This window comes from Embiotoca jacksoni, unplaced genomic scaffold (genome assembly GCF_022577435.1).
Source record: "Embiotoca jacksoni isolate LCO1_2020_lvr unplaced genomic scaffold, fEmbJac1.0.p SCAF_7, whole genome shotgun sequence".
Taxonomy (NCBI): domain Eukaryota; kingdom Metazoa; phylum Chordata; class Actinopteri; family Embiotocidae; genus Embiotoca; species Embiotoca jacksoni.
In genome coordinates, this window is record NW_027185425.1 from 7,651,882 (window position 1) to 7,678,851 (window position 26,970).

Genomic DNA, 26,970 nt, shown 5'->3' on the forward strand with positions numbered 1-26,970 from the left:
TTTTGGCCTATACATGTGCAGCTTCTAGTAAAAAAAAATTTGTGACTCAGCCAGCTCTTCACTAATAATCTCAATGTAAGATTATTGAAGTAATCACTTCAAATATTAAATGATATTTCTCTCAGAGTAGCTTTGAGAAAAAGCATTTCAAAGCCGTCCTACGGCTGGTTGTAAATGAAGCAGAATGCAAGGGCTGCTGTCCTTGAAGTAATGCGTGTGTGTGTGTGTGATAGTTTCCAGAGAAGCAAAGACAGCTTCCAACCTGCACACAAATCGAGAAGCTGTGACCTTGGTCTTCTCTTAATCTGTGTTCCTGCATCCAACTATTCATCCACAGTGTGAATTGTGATAAATTCATCACTAGCTGGGTGTGTTTGAAGACCTTACTCGCTGGATAATGCATTCAAATGAGAAATGCTTCCATAACTGAGAAGTGAGAAGAGGTCTGAGAATTCTGCACATGCAAAGGCACACATGTTTGCACTGAGACACAGCAAGAGAGACAACCACATGCTGGTTACATGCAAAAAAATGAATAAATGCAGCAAGATATCAAGACTCAACATAATAACTGACTCTCTAAGTGACTATTAATTATTTATTCAAGTGGATAATTACACTAATTACAGACTATAAACTGCCAAACTCTGCAATGTTCCAGCTGGAGTTATGTAAAGTCGGGGTTCTGCAGGGGAATGACCTTAGTTAATAGCCGCAGACAAATTAATATCTCCGAATCACATCAGTATGCAGGAGAAAACTGAAGTGGACCCTTGAGTTGTTATAGTTGAGAAGTCACCACAAAAATGTATAACACACAATCACACGTGTGCGTGCATTTAAGCACACACGCACATACGCCCTCACAGAGAAACACAGTGCATTGTGCCTTTTCTCTTGAGCTTTCTCAGCACTATTAGAGTTGGTGTTGCGTTTCAGAACTGTTAGCTGGCTCGATGACTTGCTGCTGCTGGGTCTGGCTTTTCCCTGCAGATGCTGACGGGACACTTTGGGGATGTCTCTGCTCCCCCATGAGGTCCCCCATAGGTGAAAGAAGAGTCCTGCTGGCACCAAACCTGCCTTGCCACAGCACAATGGAGACAGGTGTAGCCCCACCGGCTCAATGAGTCGGGCATTTATACTGTCATGGCTGCAGGTTCCATCCTCTGTGAGTCAGCAGAGCACCTGAGGTTACTTTCAGTGTTTCAATAGCCCCTGGCAAACCTGATTCTAAACATGTGGATTTAAAAGCTGCAAAAGCATCCATTTGTTTTTTAAATGTTATTGTGTAAAAATTAATTTCCAAACAGCCTTGAGAGACTTACTAACACTAGAGCAGCTATACATGATCGAACCCTGCAGGCTGCAGGTTTCCAGCAAAGAAGTGTCTCAGATCATTCAGGCTGCATTTTTGGCTCATCACAGCAACACCATGCCAGTTAACGATAGCTCAGTGTCAGTGAAGAGGAACGCAAAATGCCAGCCTACCTTTGCATCACTGTGCTGGTCTGATTTCATGTCATGGATATGAGGACGTGGTCGCACTTTGAGCACCAAATCAACCTCTGTGTCCGTCTGCCTGCGCGTCTCCCTGTCTGACTCTCCCTCGGACTGACGAGTCAATTTAGTCCTGCAGTGAGGGTGAAGCCGTTTTTCCGCGGACTACACTTTTACGCGGAGCTGCACCGCTGGGCTACTTCAATCTTGTGTTGAAGCGCCTGCCTGACAGAGGCTGATAAAGTGAAGATTTACTCGCGGACAAAGTGAGGAGCAATCCGTCACACTTTTACTCCATCAGCGCCATGGCCCGGTGATCTAATATGTCTTTCGTGTTTGGTGGCAGCCCCTCTCCTGCCCTCCATAAATGAACGCGCGCGCGCACACAAACACACACGCATTGCAAAGAAAGAAGTAGCCTATAACCTGTAGGTTAAAAAAAAAAAAATTACTTCAGAGTTTACAGATTTCAGCATTCACAACAGGAAAATGAAATAAAATAAAACATTACCAATTACAACTGTAGGCGTAAAGGCTGGTAAATTATAATAAATAAACATGAACTCACTCTCAAAATGGTAATAGGGCTCCTGTAATTGCAGTGCTCTAAAAGCACTATTTCTACTTTGGAATGACAAAGTTCAAACAGGAAAATTAGGTTGAACGTGAAAGGAACACATCAATGAAAGGGACGGCATCCGAGATTATTTCTAAATCAGGTTCACGTAAATCTTGATAAAAATTTTTTTTTTTTTTTTTTTTTTTTTTTAAAAAGCCTATAATTAAACTAAATTGTCTACTTTTGACTAAATTCGTAGTATATGTCAATAATTAGGGTGTGAAAACCTACCGTAAGAAAGGATGGATATTCCGGGAAAAGATTCGCGTAAAGCCCACGGGTCCGACGATCCGTCCCTTGGACAAACTGAGACGAGAAGAGCAGAGCAGGAGCTGTGTCGGCGCTGCTGGTGCTGCTGAATGAAATCCCCTCTTGCGTCGAGCAAAACCCTCTTCGTAACTTCACTCTTGTCAGCTTACGTCTCTGTTCAGTCGGGCGTGTGTCTGACCGGGTTGCTTCCTTTGATATCGTTGGGGGGGGGGGGGGGTTTAGGTGCGCACTCAGTAGGCTCTCCCTCCCTGCCGCCGCTGTAAAATATCCAATTTCACACTGTAGCTTTCTTTCTCCCCGCATGAAATCCCTTTTGGACTCGGTGCAATATTTTTCACTGGATCCGGGAGTTTAATAGACTGAATCGATCTAGTGAGTCCTTGTCGAATGGCACTGGTTAATGAACTGGTTAGTTGTTATTGTACTGATGTGAACAGGATACAACAATACCAATGTCAATAATATCACTGCTGTGTAACATTGGTGCCTAATTCCCGCTGTCCAATAAGATTCAAGGAATGATGATATCAAAGGATATCTGTTCAATAGAGCTCTGCGCTACATGTACAATTGTACTGTTGGATATCTCAGAAACGCAGTCATGGGTTGGTGTGTGAGCATTTAAATTTAGCCGCATAGTCTCAGAAAGTACTGACTCCAAATAAGGTAATTAGTTACCTAATCCCTAATGCCTAAAACTAAATAGGCTCCATATGCCTTAAACTTTCATTTCAATCAGCTTCATTAATGTCAGGTGATTTATTAGCATTAGCCTATTATTCAACTGCTATAATTTACGGACATTTTTTACATATTAAATATGAAGTCGGAGAGAGTGATTTGGTTGCTACGATTAGCCAACTAGATCAGACCGGCATTTCGTCATCCAGGGCGGCTCTCATCACCACGCCCCTTTCTGGGGGGAAAACATTGACATTAGGTGCATTCCTCTTTGTGCCACGGTGCGCTGCACGGATTTAAAGTGATGCATGCTGAACCTACAATATTGCATGATGGTTAGAAATTTGACTTTAGCCAGCGCTGCAAAACGTCAGGATGTCTTATGATATTCAAACTTTGCAAGAGCGAGGCAGCTGCAGTTTTCTGAGTCAGGCGCTGCAGCTGCTCTTCTCCGGGTGCACCGGGTCAGAACCTCACCATGGACGAAACTACTCTGTCCTTAAGTTTCACCAACATGCATGACGTGATGTTTGCATTTATTCTAAGGCCTTCAGAGCAGTCATCTCCTATAAATATCTCTCCTATTTTAATGGTCTGCTCCTTCTGCAGCTCAGGTTTTACATCTTGACACAGACACGCTGTAGTTTTACATCCAGCAAGAAAACTCTAAATAAAAATAGGCTGTTTCTATTAAACACAGATTATATTTAATGTTTCCAACACTGATGAAAACTGTGTCTGCTCTGTAAATTTTAGAGAGCAACATATTTGGAGTAAACAGTGCCAGCTCTTCAGTCTTAAAATGCAAGCCACAGAGCAGCTGCAGGTTTTCAACGCAAAGTTATATGAACAAGCTGCTCCTGAGCAACAGCTGGACGGGTTTTTGTGTAGGCATGTTGCTTATTGATGATGAAATGGTTCATGGTATAAACCTGAACACAATAGGCAGGTAAGATGATCTATGTCAATGTAAGTTTCTGTTGTAAGGACCTTGCTGTGTTCAGAGCTCTAATGTGGCTTATGTTGTTATTATATTAATAATGGAAAGAAGCTTAAGTGAAAATGAAAGGGAAGCACTGTGATATCAGCCGTTATTGTCAGTTTAGGCACGCCACCTGAAGTAGAAGAGGTGTAGAATCAGGAAGCAGGATAGAAAACTGATCAGATAGCAATATAGAATAGACCAATCAGAAACCAGGTTAGAGTAGACCAATCAGAAAGCAGGATAGAATGACCAATCAGAAACCAGGTTAGAATAGACCAATCAGAAAGCAGTATACAATTGACCAATCAGATAACCGGATAAAATAAACCAATCAAACAGCAGGATAGAATAAACCAATCATATAGGTAGGTATTTACTTTATTAATCCCCGAGGGGAAATTTTTTCAATATAGCAGGGTACAATAGACCAATCAGACAGCAGAATAGAATAATCAGACAGCAGAAAAACCTGCACAGCTGCTCTGTGGTTTGTATTTTAAGCCTATAAGTGTCAATATTTAAAAAAAATAATAATAATAAAAAAAAAAAAATTCCCCTCGGGGATTAATAAAGTAAATACCTACCATACCTACCTATTTCAGACTGATGAGCTGACACTGACACATTTACAGACCAGACACAGTTTACATCAGTGTTTGACAAGTACAATTAAATGTAATTATTTTTAATAGAAACAACCTCTTTTTACAGCTTTCTTGCTGGATGTAAAACTACAGTGTGTCTGTGTCCAGATGTAAAACGATACTGTGTCTGTGACCAGATTTAAAAACCTGAGCTGCAGAAGGAGCAGATCAATAAATCAGGAGAGATAACTACAGGTGATAACTGCTGACATCATGCGTGTATGCATGACCAAGGGGAGGATGTGGCTCAGTCCGTAGAGTGGGTTGCACACTAATCAGAAGGTCGGTGGCTGAATCCCCAGCTCCTCCCGTCCATGTGCCTAAGCGTCCTTGAGCAAGACACTGAACCCTAAAAAAAAATAAAATAAAAAAAAAAATAAAAATAAAAAAAATAAAATGTGCTCCCAATTGTTTACCATCGGTATGTTGTAAGTCGCGTTGGATAAAACGGAGGAAGTTGAGACTTTTCTTTAAACTGACCGGTTTAAATGATAACGCTATGTGGTTAGTTGCACCAATAATGATGAAGAGATAGAAGAGCTCTATGGCACCACTCTGTAGAAGGGAAGACGTCTTCCCTCGTTAGTCCCGTCTAAGGAGGGATCAAATTAAATGTTTTCATGTATGCAGCCTGTCCCATGGCAGGCAGGGGCTAATATGACCCCTAAGGCATGCCGGTCAGTCGCTTCGCAGTTTGTTTGTGATTTACTCCGTTTCCCACAATGCATTACAAACTACCTACGTCACAATCTCGCGACCCAGCGTGGACCCGTTCAAACACATCGTTGTGTCCTGCGCAGGTTTAAATTAGTACACTTTCCACAGTTGTCCTGCTGTTGCAGCTCCAGCAGTCTCCGTGGACGATATTTCATACTCCATTTCCACCTCAACGTTTCCGAAAGAAGCTTTAACAACGGACTTATTGCAGAGTTTCAGTTTTTTTCCACGCGTGGCATCCGGACGCGGTTTGAAAATGGAGCCTTCTCGTGAAGAAAGATCCGCCAACTTTCTGGTAGACGCCTCTCTGCTGTACAAGGACAAATGCCCGGAGCTCTCACGCTTCTTCCTGTAAGAAACTTCGTTTATAATCAGACATGACTTGCACTGGTCACGGCTGAGTCTTTACTTTCTGTCTTCTATTGTTGTAATGGCAGCATGTGGGCGCTAGGTGGAGGAGCTCGACCATGACGGGGGGTTTTATTGCCGAAGTGATGAACAAGTCCCTGGGGAATTGCATTATCCTGTTATTGGTCGAGGGTTGTAGATTTATGCTGAAACCTGTACTTTCCAATATTAGTTTGTCACAGAGTGGCGTCTTAACTCTTACAATGGTTCAATTTCAATGTATAGTAGTTGATATTACAGGTCCAGTCACAATTTTTTTGACCATATTTCAGATGTCTTTATAAATAAAGTCAAATATAGAAATGGAAAAAAAAAAAAAAAAATCACTTCCTGTGATGATAACAGAATAGCAGCCTTATATTTGATGTTTAGGTCTATGCAGTTTCCGCATCTTACCACAGATTTAAACTAAATAAGGGTTTATTATATGCTTATATTTACTTTGAATTTGCTTTGTTACTACCACCATGAGGATCATCAGTGTACATTCACACTGTAGTTTATTATTGTGCTTTCGCCTCCAAAAAAAACAATGTCTGTCACTAGGATTTGGCTTTCTTTTGTGGTCCCGCTGATGTGCCGCTCACCGTGAAACACTAATAATCGTGTTCTTCCAGTTTAATGTGGCATGCTTGCTGATATTCCCATTACACCGGTGACTTATTGAAGCTGGGCACGAGCCGTTCGTGAGTCCCGTGGCTGCCCATGTGCAGGTGTCGTCGGCAGGTCTGTGAGGCATGTGTGACTGATGATTTCAGTTGAACTCGCAGTGTGAAGTAGATGTCTGCGGCGAGGTCGTGGCTTCCTTTCTAACAAGCATAAAAATGAGAGCAACATGAAGTAAACAAAGTGGTGCGGGAACAGACGATCCCTCTAATCATCGGGTAGGAGAGTGGCGGTCTGTGAGCCTCGTCTCCTTTCTTGTGTCCCTTGCATGGTTGTTAAACGGATGCGTAGAGTAGCACGTCTTTCTCAAGGTACCACCTGTCTTTATCTAATTAGATTCCTGCAGTTAATTCATCCCATTTTCTACTACAATAACACATAACAGTAATTAATGGGCCTCATCATTTACGTCATTAAATTGTATCGCTTTTTCCAAAATCTTCCATAGAGGTGTTTGTCGTATTATGGAGGAAGCTGAAAGTAATTTCAGGAGAAATCCTCTGAAGTGTGTGTGTGTGTGTGTGTGTGTGTGTGTGTGTGTGTGTGTGTGTGTGTGTGTGTAAAAAGCAAGAGAGAGAGTGTGTGTGTGTGTGTGTGTGTGTGTGTGTGTGTGTGTGTGTGTGTGTGTGTGTGTGTGTAAAAAGCAAGAGAGAGAGTGTGTGTGTGTGTGTGTGTGTGTGTGTGTGTGTGTGTGTGTGTGTGTAAAAAGCAAGAGAGAGAGTGTGAGAGAGTATGTGTGTGTGGGAAAGGGGGTGGGGGGCGTGCGTGCGAAAGACAGAGAGACTGTGTGTGCATGTAGGCCATGCACACTTACAGGTGTACAGAATGTGTGTTCGAACGGTCTTCATTAAATGGGCATTGACACACTGAAAGTATGTAAAAGCGTGCATGCGTGCATGAACGTGTGGACTCGTGGTCCGTGTTTGAGTTGGGTTCCAGCCATGTCCGGCTGGTTTCCACAGTCACCTGAGCCAGGACGTTTGTGGGCAGAACCATAAATGGAAACAGAAACAGGGGTTTTAATAGCAAAACCTCAGGGAGGGTCGTTTTACGGATGTGTGTGAGCCCACTGCTGCTTTAATACATTGATCTGTTCCCCAGATTCCTGGCTATGATGACCTATGGTATCCAAGAACACATCGACCACATTTAACAACGACCAGCTGTCCAGCAACTAAGACACAAATCTAAATGTTGGGACCTCTCGCTCGTGTAATAGGAATATCAGCTAGACCTACTATAACTGGTTCTGTGCCAAAGTGCTTGGCAGGGAAGATACAATTATCAGCCAGAATTTACACTTAGGGTGATGAGCTAATTAAGCAATCTTCTGCCAGAGTGTTTATATGAAAGTTGGCATGCTTTAAAGAAAACCACTGTTAAGAATGAACATGTCATCCAGGACATGAGGGGAAAATAAAAATGTTTTGACGTTTAGTGTAGGATGGTGTTTTCAGTCCTGAGGAACCGCGGCTGTCTCCGTGTCCGTCTGGGGGGTTTCCACCATCAGCCCGCTCTCCAGTTATGGTTTTGGCCCATGTGTCACTGGAGTGTTTGTTTCGTGGGTGCACGTCATTAGTCATACACACTACTCCACATATTTGCTGGAGATGGTGTCACTGCCTTCTGCCACTGTCTTCACCTTCTGTCAGGTGGAGGATGACTGAAGGTGTTAATGTGTGTGTGTTTACATCAGGGTTACTGTTGTATTATTGTCGCATTTCGTTTCAGCACGGATGTGTCAGTATTGACTTTTGGTGAAGGCTTTCATGAAATCATTTTAGTGGAATGTTAGTGGGAAATTATTGGGTATTTGTGTGTGTGTGTGTGTGTGTGGAGAAAGAGGGGGTGTATTTTCGGAATGCAAAGGCCTTCCTCATGAGTGTTTTTGTCCCTGTTTGAGAGCTGATGTCACTTTGTTGTGGCTCACGTTGCTGAACCAGTGAGGCTTCTTCCAGTAAGTTCACAATCATAGTTGTGCGTCTGGTAACTGGAGCCAGGCTGAGTGGTCTGATAACCAAAATATGCACAGTGTCTGCTGGACAAACAATGGCATGATGCCTCGGTTTTTAAATAGCCTCAAGTGCTACGCAAAGTTTTTTTTTTTGTTTTTTTTACTTCACACATGCAGCGCCAACATGTTTTTAACTGTGCTAATTCAATATTAGCCCACAATAAGAACTGTGATTAATCAGTGGAGGCCTTTTGGGAACAATCTAATTAGAGCAAAGCAGACCTGCAGAGGATGATTGTTAATATTAGCAAATCTTCTGTTTATTTTCTTCGTTTTGGGTCTGAAATATCAACAACAGCGAAACTATTTCTCAGATGCCACGTAGACGTTTTAAAATCATTATTTAAAATCATCTGGTTAATTCGGATAATTCGGATTCAAAAGATGTTCAATTTAATATCAGAGCGAAATCAAATCCTCATATTTGAGAAGCAGGAGCCACTGATTCCTGGGCGCGTTTGTTTGAAAAAGTCAACAAAATGATGAATTGAATTTTAAAATAGTTGCCAGTCGATACTTAATGAATCAAGAAGCTGTTTCTGGAGCTACTTGGATCTCATCTCATAGCTATAATGTAATTCTTTTCAACTTTGCTTTTGTCAAAACTGCATTTTTACTTTTATCCTACCACCATCTTTTTGAGGCCTCTTTCCTCTCTCGCCGTTCCTCCACTTACTCTCACTTCTTCTGCCTCTTGTCACGTCCAGCTTGATGAATGAGACCCTGCCAGTCTGTGCTGTAGAGGGATACAGAGTGTCCGGTGATTGACACCGACCACATCACTACCTGTGCCGGGCTGCTGTGTCGAAGTATCTAAATAATTAACAAGCATCAGTGAAGGTTTTTCAGGATATGCTTACACTGCTACTGGTTTCCCTGATGGTAGCAATAAAATGTTAATAGTGCTTTTCATTTTGTGCGCTTTGCCTCAGACACCACTTTTATCTATTTACATTATTACATTGTACTCATAACTTCCTCTCACCCCCCCCCCCCCCTTCCCGCCACCCTCTACACTGCATCCTTCTTCCTGGGCTCTGTTGATAGCATCTACCAGCTGTCAGCAGTTCATACGCGGGGCCAACATCTTCAGTGTTCATCACCACAACTAAGTGTGCACTTAAAAGGAGATGCAATGACAAGAATGTTAATAGGATTCGTGCAGTGAAAGAGATCTTCGCGGTGTACAGTTTCTCAGAGCTGGCTCATCAGCAGAGCAGTGGGGAGGGAGATTGTGGGAAACCAAAATTCTCCAAGAATCCTGCTTCTCCAGTCATTGAGTTGTTTTTTCCGAACAGGAGCCTTGCTGGAGGAAAATTTTGATTGTATGCCAAAGAAAAACAGAGCATGTTTTGTGTATGCATGTATAGTCAGTGGTGTTTTTCAATAGTGGAGCAGCTACCTTGGGAATTGTATTCAAAATTCTCGAAAGAGGGTTTTTTTGGGTTTTTTTTTTACGTCATTTAAGAACGATTAAATGGCTTTTAAAAAAAAAACTAAATTAGTGTTTCTGGGATTGTTCAAGGTCCATGAGGCATTATCAGTCCTCCTCTGAGTCACAGTTCCCCACACCAGCCTCATACAGCTGGTCTTCATTTCCAGTGTTTTCTGACAGGGCCTCCATATAATCTGACAATATAATGCAGTACTGATTATTAAATTGGGGGACAAGGGGACAGTAGCTCACACTGTGGAATGACTGATGGGAGATATGCTGCAAATCTTTCTCCACCCTGCAATGCATCCAGTTGCAACCATCATCATCCAGCAGTATAATGCACTGTCTCGCATATGGCGCGGTAGAGAATGCAGGTGGAGAGTGTCAGCGAACCGCTGCCGCCAGACGCCGCAACAGCGGCAGCCCCAGATTAAAGTCGACTTCATAGCCTCCTCCTCCTCCTCCTCTCCACACACAGCCAGCCCCGTTTCTGTCCGACCCCGCCACACGTGCCACTGGACAGTAAATATGCCGCCATCAATTTAAGCCGAGAGCCAATTTTATCAGGGTTTAGCCGTGGCTTAGTTAAAATGTTTGGACAAGTATCTCATTGTAAGCGTTCCAAAAGTGGAGGCAGCCCCGTGGGGGTGAAGCTGTTGAAATGTTTTGGGGAGTTGTCCTGTATTGTTTGGGAGAGACCTGTCTGCTCTTCCGGTTGCATGTTTTCCATTACACATAATGGGGAGAGGTGTCCGTGTCAATACATTTGTTTCCATCATGTAATGGGCTTGTTTGCATGAATTAATTTCATGCAAATAAAACAATAATTTTTTTTTAGATAGGAAAGAAAATTGATCCAAATATTTTTTCCTTATCTCTGTACCTCTTAACTTGGTTATTAAATTGGTCCAATGAGAAAGGAAAAGTTGTTATGCAGGTTGAGAACAGCATTTTAAAATACATATAAATGCTTTTCTCCAATACTTACGGGAACCAAAAATGATCTTTTAAAGTGAAGATGTAATTATAAAAGTTTTATTTCATAATCATTTTGTACTGATATACTGATGTGTTTTTTTGGGTTTGTTTTTTTTAACATTAAACCCAGTTAATTTGTCTCCTGTCTGTTATAACTGTCTGCTCAAAGTGTCTCATCTTGTCTCCTCTTTCTCTTTCACCAGGCAGTGGCGTCCGAAGGCCAACGGTAAGTTAAGTGACCTGTGCATCCTTGAACGATCTCCATTTTCATTTAAAAGTCCTGTCCTACTTTCATCTTTGCATGTTTTCATCAGAATGAAATAGCCACGCAGAGCAGAATGCAGTAGTTAGTAGGACCTTGTCACAGGCTTGTCAAGGTTGATAAAACTCACTAAATCCTCAGCCAAACACACAGAGTCCACCAGCTGTCTGCAGCAGACTGCCTGGTGGGATCAAACCCATGCGCACGCATGCACACGCTCTGAGTCATGCCAGCAAAAACCACATCAATACGCAGTGGTGCCATTTAGTATGGCTGTTCAGGCTTTTCTCCTCAAATAGCACTAGGATTGGTCCCCAAGAGGGCAACACAGTGTTTGTTCAGGGGTAGATTTGGAGAAGCTTGATCCACGAACTGATGATTTCACTAATGAAGTCAAGATGTTGAGAGCATAAAAAGAATGTTACAGAATGTTTAATGGGAAGGACCAATATACTGAAATGTGGTTTGATTTATTGTGTATAGAAATATGTAATTCTGAGCACAGACACAGCAGAGAGTATTTCTCCAGCTGTTAAATGATGATCCTGACATTCACCCTCCAACTTCTTGTCTTAAACATGTATCTTATTCCTTCTTTTCTTCATATGCTAGTGTAAAATGAAGGCTTATCAACAAACTTGTCAGTCTCACTCTTTCATACAATTTGACCACTGCTGACACATTTTAGATAATGTGTCTCTCTTCTCTTCTCAGGACCACAGAATCACAAACTCTCCAGTCTGTTGCAGAATACCTTGGTGTGTCCACACTGTTGTCAGTGGCTGCAGCCTGACAATCACCACATACGGCTGTGTCCCAAGCCAAGTCCATCGGCACGGGTGCAGAGTGTCCTGCTTAGAAAGTCCAGAGGCAAACGCCTCAGCCTGGTGCAGAAAGGTCTGCTGCAGCGCTTCCAAAAGTCCTCCTCTGTACTGGTGAGACGACAAAACACTACATCCCCACAGACCTCTTTGTGTATCGTACTGCACTGCAATAATGTCCTTGGGGGGGAAAACACCAGTGGTATAAGGCAGGACAAATACCATTCAAAAATGATGCAACACAAAGTGCTTCACATAAAGTATAAAAGGCCTGATGATCAGATATAAAGGGGCGGAAAAGGCAGTATAAAAAGACACCCAAAAAGATATATAAAAAAAGTAAGATAACACTACACTAAAATAGAAAACAGATAAAACATGAGAATACAAATCACAGTGCAGTGCAAAATATGAATACATTGTTACACTTTTAATTTAATTAAAGCAGCAGTAATCTTAAGCTTTGATCTTAAAGAACTGCAAGTTTGAGCGTACATCAAGTTGTCTGGGAGTTTCTTCCATGTTTTTGTCGACTCTGGAGACACCGAGTTGTGTCCTCAGCTATAATGCTGTTGAACTAAGGCTTAGGTTTAGGGGTTGCTTAGATTTTGCAGGATGTTGCTGACATGAGTATTAGGGAATAATATCTGCTCGAAACATGTGCAATGTCACATTTTCTAATTTACAAGGTGATTTTTGTGAATTATGTCTTCTTTTTTTAATATATACAGTGGTGTGAAAAAGTGTTTGCCCCCTTCCTGATTTCTTATTTTTTTGCACGTTTGTCACACTTAAATATTTTAGATCATCAAACAAATTTAAATATTAGTCAAAGATAACACAAGTAAACACAAAATGTAGTTTTTAAATGAAGGTTTTTATTATTAAGGGAGAAAAAAAAATCCAAACCCACATGGCACTGTGTGAAAAAGTGTTTTCCCCCTAAACCTAATAACTGGTTGGGCCACCCTTAGCAGCAACAACTGCAATCAAGCGTTTGTGATAACTTGCGATGAGTCTTTTACAGCTGTGGAGGAATTTTGGCCGACTCATCTTTGCACAGTTGTTGTAATTCAGCCACATTGGAGGGTTTTCCAGCACGAACCGCCTTTTTAAGGTCATGCCACAGCATCTCAATAGGATTCAGGTCAGGACTTTGACGAGGCCACTCCAAAGTCTTCATTTTGTTTTTCTTCAGCCATTCAGAGGTGGACTTACTGGTGTGTTTTGGATCATTGTCCTGCTGCAGAACCCAAGTTGGCTTCAGCTTGAGGTCACGAACAGATGGCCGGACATTCTCCTTCAGGATTTTTTGTTAGACAGTAGAATTCATGGTTCCATTTATCACAGCAAGTCTTCCAGGTCCTGAAGCAGCAAAACAGCCCCAGACCATCACACTACTACCACCATATTTTACTGTTGGTATGATGTTCTTTTTCTGAAATACGGTGTTACTTTTACGCCAGATGTAATGGGACACACACCTTCCAAAAAGTTCAACTTTTGTCTCGTCAGTCCACAGAGGATTTTCCCAAAAGTCTTGGGGATCATCAAGATGTTTTCTGGCAAAAATGAGACGAGCCTTAATGTTCTTTTTGCTCAGCGGTGGTTTTGGTCTTGGAACTCTGCCATGCATGCCATTTTTGCCCAGTCTCTTTCTTATGGTGGAGTCATGAACACTGACCTTAACTGAGGCAAGTGAGGCCTGCAGTTCTTTGGATGTTGTTGTGGGGTCTTTTGTGACCTCTCGGATGAGTCATCGCTGCGCTCTTGGGGTAATTTTGGTCGGCCGGCCACTCCTGGGAAGGTTCACCGCTGTTCCATGTTTTCTCCATTTGTGGATAATGGCTCTCACTGTGGTTCGCTGGAGTCCCAAAGCTTTAGAAATGGCTTTATAACCTTTTCCAGACTGATAGATCTCAATTACTTTCTTTCTCATTTGTTCCTGAATTTCTTTGGATCTCGGCATGATGTCTCGCTTTTGAGGATCTTTTGGTCTACTTCACTTTGTCAGGCAGGTCCTATTTCAGTGATTTCTTGATTGAGAACAGGTGTGGCAGTAATCAGGCCTGGGTGTGGCGAGAGAAATTGAACTCAGGTGTGATAAACCACAGTTAAATTATGTTTTAACAGGAGGGGGCAAACACTTTTTCACACAGGGCCATGTGGGTTTGGATTTTTTTTCTCCCTTAATAATAAAAACCTTCATTTAAAAACTGCATTTTGTGTTTACTTGTGTTATCTTTGACTAATGTTTAAATTTGTTTGATGATCTGAAACATTTAAGTGTGACAAACATGTAAAAAAAAATAAGAAATCAGGAAGGGGGCAAACACTTTTTTACACCACTGTATATCGGTTGACTCTGAGGGCAAAGAGGTGGACAGAGATTGAAAGAGGGTGCAGAAATAATAATAATAAAAAAAAAAAAAAAGTTTAAAGAGCTGGGATAAACACAGCAGAATGGACCAGAAGACTAGAATAAAGCAAGAGGGAGTGAGGCAGATAGATAAGAGAAGTGAACAGGAGTCAAAGGATAGACTGGAAAAGAAAATGTTGCCATCTTATATCTTAATTTTGTATGCAGCACTGGCTGTGTGATCTTGTTCTACCTCCGCAGACTGCTGTGAAGGTCAGATTCAGGGTCTGATAGGGAAGTCATCAGACCCTGGATCACAGAGGACACTGTTGTAAAAAAATCGATTATGGAGGCTTTTAACATCATACTGTAGCATTGTGAAATAATACACAGGCGAGCTTGGAAATTGATAGTTACATGTGCACAGAATTTTGAAAACCAGGAAAATAATTTCTTAACCTGTCAAATTTTGGTCAAACACTGAAGGTAAATTCAATAGAATTTATGAAATAATAAACTAAATGAAAACTAGAATTACTGCATCATGGTTAGAGGCTTCCACTAGCCATTCAAGTTGCAGTTTACATCCATGTTTGTCCGGACTCAAGGTGCTTTCGGGCATTGGATTGACATAAGGTCAAAGTGACTTTGACCTTTGACCAGCAAAATCACCCGCTGGTTTGTCGTCTGCCTTTTTGAAGCCATTTAGCCTTCACTAACTTGGTTTTTGGAGCCAGTAGTGACCATATTTGGTCGAGCGGGGGAAGAGCGAAGGGTGGATCTGAGTGAGAACCTGCTCCCTCTAAGCTCCACCCATCTATACCAGAAACCTGACTACACCCCAGGCATGTCAATCAAACCAGACAAGCCCCCAAACATACCTCTCTTTGAGACCTAATATTTATTTATTTATGTTTATTTATATTTTCAGATGGACCTCCAGAACAGTGATCATAAGGAGTGACTTTAGCTAATGAGACTGCAATGACTTTGTATTTCACAAGCGAAGTTGACACTTTTTGAATGGTGGTTTATGGATAAAGATTTCTTTCGTAGCCAGCCCCTAGCATCTCTCGGTGGTATTGCACTTCACGGCATTTCCGCAGTGGTTTCCCCTTTTCTGACTCGGGGGGCCACGTTGATTTTATGGACAGTTTATGCTTGACAACAATGGGACATCGTGAGGTCACTGTTACCTTGATCTTTGGCCCCCCCAAATTCTTTGTGCCAAATTTGAAGAAATTCCTGGGGCTCTTCAGATATTGTGTTCAAAAATGTTGATTTTTGCAGGCACCTAATAATAGTAGTTCGCTAAATTGGACTCAAATATAAGAATGAAGCTACTGTTACGACTGTAGAGAGCAATATTCAACTATTTATGAATAGATTGTCCAACCCAGTCTTGGACTTCACATCTATTAACCTATAAAAAGTAGTGCGGCTCTTTGAACTCTTAGCCGATCACTGTTCGCGAAAAGTAACTATGTCCTGTGTTGCACACCGAAGGCCTGTTCACTGAAGACACTCGGCAGTGAATGTGCACCTCGTTGGTCAAAAGCCGTCACGATGAAGAATGCTTCTTCATCACGTGACTTCCTCGTAAACCGAGACACCCCCAGGAATGTCCTCCATGGTATTTCTACCGCGTCATTTAATGGTCAGTGGCCTGTAATGCTCTCATGGTTCAAGAGGCAACAGGTCGAGCCACGTATGCGAGTCGGCGTACACCTGTGCTCAGCAGACACGCTCAAAATGCAGATTGGTGGAGAAGTGGAGATAAGAGGGGGGATGTGGAGTGCTTCCCTTTCTACGGCTCCATGGCTCCATGCTGATGAAGAGAGCAACCAGCCTTACAGGATGAGGGGCTCAGCATGAGAGCCTGAACAAACAGATTGTGTCCTCACTAAAGATAGAAGCGCGAGGTCATAGTAAGGATGACGATAGATTTATAAGTTCTGTGTTTTTTTTTTTAATACTGTTAATATCAGTTGACATTTTCAGTGATGCTGCTGTTGATTTTTTTTTTCTTTAATGTATGAATGAACAGGATCCACAGATCTCGAGTGCTACCTAAATGAAATTATGTTTCACAGTGAATTTGAAGCCTTATTTTGATTTCTATTCATCATTTTATTGTTGTATTTCAGTGCGTCAGTATTGACTTTAATGGCTCTGTACACAGTATTCGGCTGTTCTTGCAGTCAGTCAGGGACCGGCTACAGAAAAGAAACAACACACTGGTGTACACTTACTGGCACGTTTGCGAGTGTGTACAGCCTGAGACAGACGTTCAATGAAAACAAGCCGTGAGCATTTGCAGATCCACATTCACATGATTTCATGTGGTCTCAATGTTCTTGCAAGAGTCATTACAATTATGTCATCTTGTTGTGGAGAGGTGTTGTCTTTCCAGTTATTGTGAGTTGAAATATTTTGTCTTCCAAACAACGTACCCGCTGCATCCTGCTGTAAACTGCACATGCACTTCCTACTATTATTATATGTGCCACTTTCCATGCACATTCTTTATGACAGTATGAATACTGTTTTGAACTCGATGCCCCCGTGTTAACTGAAACGTAAGCGTCTGACCAGTAGATACACACATAAACTCATACACATGAGCGGTTTGCAGTAGTTGTACTCCGGGGTGTAAATCCCCTTTGATTCACACTCTCCAGCTCTGCCTTTAGGGTGTGTGTGTGTGTGTGTGTGTGTGTGTGTGTGTATGTGTATGTGCTGCCCTTGGGGTGGATGCCAGTGCATCATCGGCTTTCCTCAGCTCTGCGAAGTTGTGTCTTAGAGGTATTATAAATCAGGTATGTTTATGCATGCTGGGCAGGTTATCTAGCTGTGGATATGGAAATAAGTTTGGATTGCAGCCCCACAAGAGAGGTAGAGACCCTAAATGGAGCGAAGAATAGCGTGTTCCCCTCCTCCTTGATTCTTCTGTTCTCCCTCTTTGAGTGTAGATTTATACTTCCCAGCAGCAGGGTTCTTTGTTTCAAGGAAGATGTATTCAGTTTAGGTTTTTTTTCCTCTGGCCATAATGTTGTTTTGAGTGGTTAATTTATGCAGATTGTTTTTAGAATAAAAGAGGAAGCAGACATGACAAAAACAAAGGGGTTGAAAAATCCCTCCTTTTTCCCAGAAGAACCTTTTCTCTCTGACACGAGTCCAATCTCTCTCTGTAATTTATGTCAACACTTTGTCTCTACCTCACTGACCGCTCCTCATCCTCTCATCCTCCGTTCTTCTGTTTTTCCCTTGCACTTCTTTTTTTCTTACACTTTACCTCAGTTCATGTACCTGACCACCCCTCTTATTATCCTCATCTTTCTCTTCTTCTTCTTCCTCCTCCTTTTCCATTCTTGGCCATCTCTTCACCACATGCCTCTTTCCATATTCATCTTCGCAGGGGAATGCGCCTCTGGAGAAGATGACCGGGAACAGGAGGCAGCCATGTCTGGCTGGTTGCTTTGGCTGTTTGCTCTCAGGGAACAAGAAAAGCTCTACAAGAGGTTATTACACCTTCTTGAGGCAGAGCAGCAAGTGACAGGATGACAGGAGGGGGAAGTGTTAGGGACGAGAAAGGCCAGGAGTCAAATGTGGATTTTTTTTTTTTAGAGACAAAAAGAAGAGACTCAACAGGAATTTGAAACGTTCACTCTAGTATCACGTGTGTTGGGATTTAAGTGAAGCACTTTCAGCATGTAAACGTGCACATATACAGTAAGATAATCAGTGCCAGCTGAGTTGACATCCTTGAGGAATCTTGAACGGCTCATACACATTAGAAAACAGATACACAGTGTAACATACATTTTTAAACACTTAGACATGTTTCTTCTCCCTGCTTTGTTGTCCAGCCCGGGAGCAGGATAGACCCCATATAGAGAAGTTAATGCCACACCATAACAGCATGTCATCTCCCAATTATCCCCTCGGCTTCACTTCATTTTGTTACGACGGCACTATTAAAAGTCGACACCGGAACTTGGCAGTGCCTTCTGTAGGTTTCGCCGGGTGTCAAGTTTTGAGAGCCACCATTGTTCAACTTTTGGATTATACAGCTACTGAAACCGATTCTGTCATCACATGAGCACATTAATGGCATTCATTGCATATCTGTTAAAAAGCCACACATGTGCCAGTTGTCACTTCTAATCAGAGACGGCTTCTAAATCCAGACCTGTTTCCAAGCAGTTTTATTTTTATTTTTTTCTCAGACCCAAAACTCAACCTGAACTAAGAGACAAAATATGTGTTGCCCCAAGGAGACTGCAGGGGGGGACCTCTGTTTACAAGGAAAATGGCATATGAAGATTTTTATATTTTTATATTTTAGTCATTGCAAACATTTTGTTTTGCATTTTTAAATGTTAAAAAAAAACTCGACCAGTTTCTCTTCACTGGTCTCGCTTTGGGAGACACATTTTCTTAGTATTTAAGTCACAACCCAAATAAAACATTTTTTGACACAATTCAATTTGTTTCAAGTGCAAATGGGGCTAAAACACGTGCTGCGTGGTAAACATGCATCCTTCAAAATAAAAGAGCAAGAACAGAAGTTCCGAAGCCTTCATAATGAAAGCTTAACTTTTTCTTCTTTTTTCATCCACACTTTTTCATCTGCTTTTGGCCATTAACCATTTTCTGTCGTATATGCTTAAACCAAACCGAGATAACATGCTTTGAATAAATCTGCTGTGACTGGTTTGCCACTACTTAAACTGATAATATCTGTGGGAAATTTACATTTACATTTTATGATCTGATTATATTTTTATTGCGCATCGGTAAGAACCTTATCAAACCTTTTTTTTTTATAGTCAGTCATCCCAGATTAATATAGCATGTGATCCAGATGTTCATTAGAAATCCATGTGGGGTTTATCGTGAACATCATTAATAACATATTCTTTTATCTAATCTGACTGGAAAGTGCTCTTGTTGAGGGCTGTGGGTAAATCTTCAGTTAAGCTCTTGATCTCTTTTCTTTAGCCTTTGCTGTGATTATTTTAAAGGCAGACGTGTTGGTTTGACGCAGAATAAAATGTGACCCTTTATCACTACCAAGAGACAAAAAGAAAGAGAAGCAGATATGACATGTCTTTTTAAATGGCATTGTCTGGCAGGGCTGCATTCAGATCGGGTGTTTACCAGGCTGCCTACCTCCAGGCAGTGTCACTATAGTGGCTGCCTGCAAGCTTATACTGCTTGCCTCATATTGATCCCCCAACTGCTCTTTTGCTTTCAGATCTATTGTGTTGTATTGATGTGTACTCCAATGACTCTCACACAAAGGATTCAGATATTCGTGCTTTTGAGTTCGCACAAACAGAAACATTTTGGAGACCCGGTCACAGACTCAACATTTAGTGCTTATGAAGAATTGTGGGACAGATTTTTTTTTTTTTTTCTTTCTTAACAGGTACCTAATTCTGTCACTCACTCTGTTACTCTACTCAGCTTCTGCCTCTTGGGTGGTATCGTACTGCCAAGGTCAGATTAATCAACCCAAACTGACCTCTGGCAGCAGAGAGAAAGATAGGAAATGAGATATTTATGGAGCTGCCGCTATTAATAGCAGGAAGGTTCCATTTGCAGAATTGATTTATATGGGTCTGTGTGTTTTTGAGTGTCTCTATATGCGTGTAATTTAACGTGTAGGTTTTTTTTCATCTAATTCTAATGCTATAAATATATATGAGTTAACGATGTGTCACTTGTTGGAAGAAATGTATGCTCCAGAAAGGAATGTTTCCATGAAAAGCCTGCTAGGTTCCATAGAGTAGAAACTGAGGTTTGCTAAGGTTCAGACTTGTTCATAGGAGAACTTCAAATGTGTTAAACTCAAGATAATTTCTCACTATATTGGGTTACACACAGTGAACTGGTCACAGCTTCAGCCACATGAACTAAAGATGTACAACCTCATTAAGAGTTGTCACATTTATGAACTACTTATCTCCAAGTCTTTTGCTCATTGAATGTTCATTCTGTTATCCCCGTACATTCACATAAACTGAGATTGGATGTCTTCTCCGTTCAAAGATCTTGAGATTTAACAGATTTTTCTTCATAAAGGAATAAAGGAGATATAAATAACTGCTGTTATCAGTTTATTTAATGATAGCATGCTATCCATTTTATGATTTAAAGGATGAACAGCAGATGCTGTGCAGATTCCATGCACCATGCAGGACTGCCAGAGCTAAAGAGCCATGATATGTCTGTTAAGTGTATCTGTGACTGTGGTTGTCTGTGCCAGCTCATTTTTCATTTTAAACAAAAACACCCGCATGCATCTGGCATAAGAAAGAAACTAGAAGGCTCTGTTTGCTGTGTTGATGAGAGAAAGATGGAAGTTCAAGGCCATCCTGGCGCAAGAATGCACAGATTATAGGCAATAATGTTGCTGAGTATTAAAATCACGTCATGCATTCTTCCTTTGACCATATGGTCAACCTACATTTGAGCTCAACTTTCTACAAGAAACATACACTTTCAATATTCTTTTAGCTGTGTATGAATAGCTGATTATCCTCCTCCCAGCCTGAAGTTCCAACATGTCCCCTTTGCCATATGCTTGATTGACCACTGTGTAGGTTTGCCTGCTGCCAGGATCCCAAGACAAGGCAATCAAATCTGTGGCACAGACTCGCGTGTGTCCCTCCAAGTGCATTCACTACATGTCCAGGGATTAGTGTAAATTAAACGGGTACACGTGATGGGTGAGGTTGCATTTCAGGGTATTGTGATTTCTTATCACTATGCAGCATCCATACCATCATTGTTGTTTTGAAGTAGAGTGTTGCTTTCTTACCGCTTTCATTTAGCTGAAATCTGATGAGTTTGTGCACTAAGCTTTTCAAATTAGTGCTTAAGTTCAGGCCAGCTGATGATAGTTGGGCCAGAAGTGGTAACTAGAGGACAAGAGGATGAGCAGCATGAGGTCATTCTAGCTGTAAACATCCATCTGCAGCCAGATGTCTATCTGTGTTTGATCTAGTCCACAACGAGCCACACACTCTTGGTTTGGTGTTTTTTTTTCCCCTCTTGGCAATCATTGGACAGTTATCTGAGTTCAAATCAGTAAAATCTAGGTTGCCACCTAAATGTCCACAATTCTCATCGCTTACAGTGTGTGTTACAATTGAGTCTATAGCATTAATAACAGAGGAACTAATGTAGTTTCTTTTTTGACTATTTTCCACCAGTTTCCTGTTTAGATTTGGTTAGATGAGACTTTAATGATTCACAGGAGGAAATGTTGGTTGTTGTATAAGAGAATGACAGGATGCAGTGATGGAAAGATATGAGATGGCAATGAAGCAAAGTGTCAAATATAATAGGACCCCAAATCACAGCACTTTAAAATATGTTAAGAAGAAATGAGGTTAATAATGAAATCATGCCAGTGTGTCACTGGCTCGCTGCCTCATTAATAATTTATTTAAGTCTCTTATCCCTATCTGTGTAATCAGGTGTGCAGCAGACATTTTTTACAGATATGTAAAGATGTTAATTTCACCAAGTATGTGTCCTCAGTCCATGTATTTTATTTGTATTTTTACAATTACAATTGCTCTATAACTTTATAAAATACCTGCATGTAACTTTGGATATAGTGGTTCCATATCTTGTTGTCAAATGTGACAGTATTAATGAACACATACCAGTTATTTTCCAAAACATACCATCTTTTAAATAATCTTTAAGTGCATCTCTAGCTTCTACTAGTTTTATTACAGAACCTCAGTCACGTTGCTGTGATGTGAAAGCTGCTTGATAAACAGAAATCCTTCATTAATTTATTGTTTTTGTCAGAATAATTTTTTTTTTGTCATCTGGTGATGTAGCAGCACACAAGGATTGTTTGGTGAATTATTGGCTGCACAAAAGCAGATTTTAGTCAGTTTCCATATAAAAATCCACTCAAATTGTGTCTTTAGTAGTTTGTGACTTGTACAAGTATTATTGAAACTGAATGTTTCACTAATCCTCCGTGTTTGGCTTATGATACCTACAGCAGGATCAATACTTCCTCTTTTAAACATGAACCTAGATCCTCCAGTCGAGTGCCACTCTATCCTCTGCAGCTGCCACGTTATATTATCTCTCTGAAATACCACCAGAAAGTCGTGCCAGTATAACATCCTTTCGTGTCTTTGTAATATTAATGCATTTTTTTTTCCCAGACAATGTCTCCCCGAATAGCTTTAAAGGCAGATATAACATAATTTCACCCTGATAGTATTAATAACAATGTTCCACTGTTTTTATCTGCTTCATCAGCATATTTGCTTTCCCTTGCTACGGCTTATTTTTACACAGCGATTGTAATCATAATATGTCTGTGCTTTGTTAAAAAGAGTGCCAGTTGTTTCAAATTCATGAGAGATGATGATTTTGATGAAGAGGCTTTTACTGTTATACATTTACTTTTAAAGTGCAGCTTCATCGCAGAAATATGCCTATTTAGGAGTTGGACAGGAATTTTATTTTTTACCATTTATAAAATCACAGTAACTCAGGAACTATTGATAATAAAAACTTCATGTTCAAACCACATCCATAAAGTAGAAGGTCCAAGTTTTCTGGACTGAAATTATTGAGCCAAAACTACTTTTTTAATGAGCAGCGCAGTTTTGCCAAGCTCCTAAAAGCCCTTTGCCCAAGCACTCAGTCCTGAGTTATTGATTGTTGAAAAATTTAAGATTTCCAAAATACCTTTACACTATGAACAAATGGTGTAATATAACAAATAAGTCAAAAATAGCACCACTAAGTGTATTTTTAAATGACAGTTTTCGCACGGCATTGTTTCCAGTGTTTTGAATATGAACTGAGCAGTAATGGTTATCCTCTTGAGTTCGGTCCTATAAATTTCCTAATGGACTATAATAAATGAATGATTTTGCATATATAAATAATAACATGAAATATTCGACACAGAAAAATGTTTAACAGGTTTATGTTTACTTAGTCTGCCCTTTTGACAGAGCATTGGTCAGTCCTGCTTTGAGCCACACCCCTATGAAAAGATGGGTGGGTCAGCTGCGGGACTTGGCCTGTATAAAGCTAGACATGCAGGCTCGTGTAGTAAACACTTCAGACACGGTCAGGTAGAAAGAAAGAAAGAGGAACCCAACTCTCCAAAACTCGCCAAAAGACACCCATCAGAATCTGAAATGGCTACGTTCGTGACGGTGAGTTTTCAATCTCATCAGCACCTCGGCTCAGATTTGCTGAACTCTGCGGTGGTGGTCTGTTTTAACCAGTTTTAACCATGTGCAACTCTGTGTCACTGATGGGATTTAAGTTAATGAAGGTTTGGAGGGATGTTGAAGAATATTTAATCACCACTAAATAACACATTGCACTGCATTTTCTTCATTGGAGAGTTTCCTTAAGGGAGAAAAGCGTGACTGGCCCTTCTGAATTTTATTCTGCACTTAGTTGAAGCTTGTTAATACAGCAGAAAACATGCCCTGTAGCTCGTCTTAAACTTGGGAGTACGGTCAGTTTACTGCTGGGATGATCGGATTTTCTCCAAATTGATCCGGTGGTAATGTCTTAGATGTGTATAATGTCACTTCTTCCGGTAACATTCAAATTACACGCACTCTACCATTTTACTGGGACACTAGAGAGTGGTAGGTACGAGTCTAGGATGCCAATTGTTGTCATGAATGAATGAGGGTTTCATGAGTGTCTACATGCTTTGACTCGTATAGAGTATTTTTTTTTGTTTACATGTGTAATCTGGTTCAGGAAATTGTTTTGAATTTGTCACGAGGTACAGGAAAGTGTAAACTCAGTGTCAGCGTAATAGATAATGTAGTAAAAAAAAAAAAAGAAAAAAAAAGTTCACGAGTTGAACTCAAAGAGCTGGCAGTCAGCTCCGATAGCATCCACTGCATGGCAACAGCCCCTCCTTGCCCTCTCATAGGCTAAAGTCAGAGTTTTCCATCCGGGTTTGACTTATTCAGGTATTTTCCTATCTGTACAAAATGTTTGAAGGTGGATTTATGTTTGGCAGGGCCAGTGGGAAGAGCCACAGCTGTTTACTTTAATCCCATGTCATGAATGTTCCTCTTGGACTGCATTGAGATGGCAATAGATGTGCCTGACATCTGTGAGGTTTTTGGGCTGGCCTGCGTCACCCAGGGGCATACGAGCAGTACTCATTACAGCCCACTAGTTCGGCTCTGTGTGTCCCTGGAGTCAGTCTGTCACTGCAGTCAATGACCAGATAACAAAGTCTAGTGCGTCCCCAAGAAAGTCAGACAGCTGCGGCAATACTGAGTTTGATGCTAAATAATAACTACATTGACAAAAGCTTCACCTTCCTTTCTTAGATTTGCATTAGTTGATAAACATAATGATATTATAAAAGTGTAGTTTCAAGGATCTTTTAGAAAACCTGCAGAATTTTCGACCAAGTCTTCCTCTTGGGACTCCTTGTATGCCTTCACCTCAAAACCCTTTTATGTACGAGAAAAATATAGATACAGGCCATGCAATATTAATGAATATGTTTCCTTTTCTCTTCTTATCCCAGATGGCCACCTGCCACACTTGCAGTAAGACATCCAGACACAAAGGAATGAACAGGGATTTTATAGCCACCCTCGCTAAGACCCACAGCACACCAGGGAGCGCTGGAAAACACATGACCCCCCAGTCAGCCAACAGATCCAACACGACTACCCCCAAGACTCCTGGCAAAGACAAGACGCCTGTTCAAACACCGAGGTGAGTTATGTGAGCTCGCTGCCAAGAATATCTCCTCCCTCGACTAAACTTGGTCGGTGTTGCACACATCCAAGAGGATGATTAAGTTTCTATTTATTCAGCATCAAGAGAACCGGCAGCTGTAGCAGTTCGAGTAGTTGGTTTCCTGCATGCTTGATTATTTATTTGTTGACGGCACGCTCTCAGCAATTCCTGCCAACCAACAAAATGTCAGGTCACTATCTTAATTCTCCCTTCCTCTTCCTCTTCCTCTCCCTCCCTCTCCCTCCAGGTCCTCCACCTCTTCCAGCACTTCAGGATCAGGCTCAACTTCCTCCAAGCCTCCCTCTAAAGCTAGAAATTGGGTCGTCCAGCGTCTCAGCAAGATTCTCATGCGAGAAGACAACCAAGGCAGCAAGAAGGGGGGCTTGAAAGATTTCCTCTCCTCACTTTGAGCATCTCCCAAAATCTCTTTGTCTTTTATGAATACTAATGAGAAAAACAAGGGAGTAGACCCGTGCTGCAACCTGTTTAAACCAGAGGCTAAGAGGGAAACTTGTGAAACTAAGTTCAGTTTCTGAGCCTCTGTCGGATGGGTTACAGTTTGCCCTCCAACAGAACTGTTTCTGAGCTGATTGCAATGCCGCTCCTGGAATCATGAATGTAAAAAAACTGGGAGCACCGAGCTGGCTATTTCAACTATTAATCAGTTACTGCGTCTTCTGCAGTGTAAGACAGAGGGGAGTGCTTCTTTTGTCTAATTTAACACATACCTCTTGTAATCTCCTAAACTGGGGATGTTACGCTAGGTGGAATTATTCAGTCTTCATCAGATTGCGGAAACATCCCAGGAAGCCCAACTTTGTTCCTGTGGTGCCATTTGAGACATGACAATTTAGTTTACATGCCAATATCTTTTTTCTTTTTCTAATTATAAATTTATATGGTAAATATATATAACACATTGCTACTCATACAACTTGATGTTAAATCTTTTTTTTTTTTTTTGTGCTTTTGGCCCTCTCCAGTGGGGAGATGTATAAATTCACATTACGGCAAAGGCTATAAACGTGCCAGCGACAAATGTATATATGTTTTTGCCACTGTTGCATTATTGTACGTGCTTACAAATGATTTTGAAAGTGTGCAAGTCACCAATGAAAATATGTATTGTTATCATTTAGGATGTGACTCATTAGTTGCTGTTTACATTGAACAGGCACATCTGCCTAAAATCTGTACAGAAAGACTTGGTGATCAGTGTTGTCTGATCTTTAAACTTTCTTTTGATACTTTCTTGGGCTGTATGTTTTTGGAAGGTTACTCCTTTCATTGTTTTGCTAAGAGCAGGAATATTAAATATATCTACTGCATTTTGTGCTGCCTGATTACCTACCCTGTTGTAGGTTAGTTGTTAAATGGACAGTATGTGTTTAAATCCTGAAATACCTCATGTTTATATTCCTCTTACTGTGAATCTATGAAATATAACATTTTCAGTCTGAGGAACTGCTGTTTATTCTTACTCTGATCAAATCTGATGAATGCTTGAATTTTTTATTTGGAAGTAAAATATTCCATCATTTAAGCTTCATTTAATTTTTACTCCTTTTTTTGCTTACCTGACAACCAAGCGACTGAAACTGTGTTGAAGATACTGCCAGATAAGACACAACAAGAAAATTAGCTTACCAAAGATGTTTAATGTACATAGTAAAGAAAATATAACCTACAAAATAAGCTAGAAATAGAGCAAATCAGTCGTGGAATATATATTCAGATCATGTACTAAAGTAAAAATATGAATACATCAATGTAAAAATACTCCATTGAGTCAAAGTCCTGCATGAAAAGTCGTTTACGTAAAA

At 41.0% G+C, this 26,970-nt stretch overlaps 1 protein-coding gene across 1 annotated transcript; it reads left to right on the plus strand.

Annotated features, from left to right (window-relative positions):
* The first annotated feature begins 5,420 nt into the window (after positions 1-5,420).
* cunh18orf21 (chromosome unknown C18orf21 homolog) lies at positions 5,421-26,757 on the plus strand. Its single transcript, XM_069176840.1, has 5 exons — positions 5,421-5,764; positions 11,121-11,143; positions 11,894-12,114; positions 24,930-25,123; positions 25,395-26,757. The coding sequence occupies exons 1-5, from the start codon at positions 5,670-5,672 to the stop codon at positions 25,555-25,557; spliced, it is 696 nt and encodes a 231-aa protein (XP_069032941.1). The 5' UTR covers positions 5,421-5,669; the 3' UTR covers positions 25,558-26,757.
* The last annotated feature ends 213 nt before the right edge of the window (positions 26,758-26,970 follow it).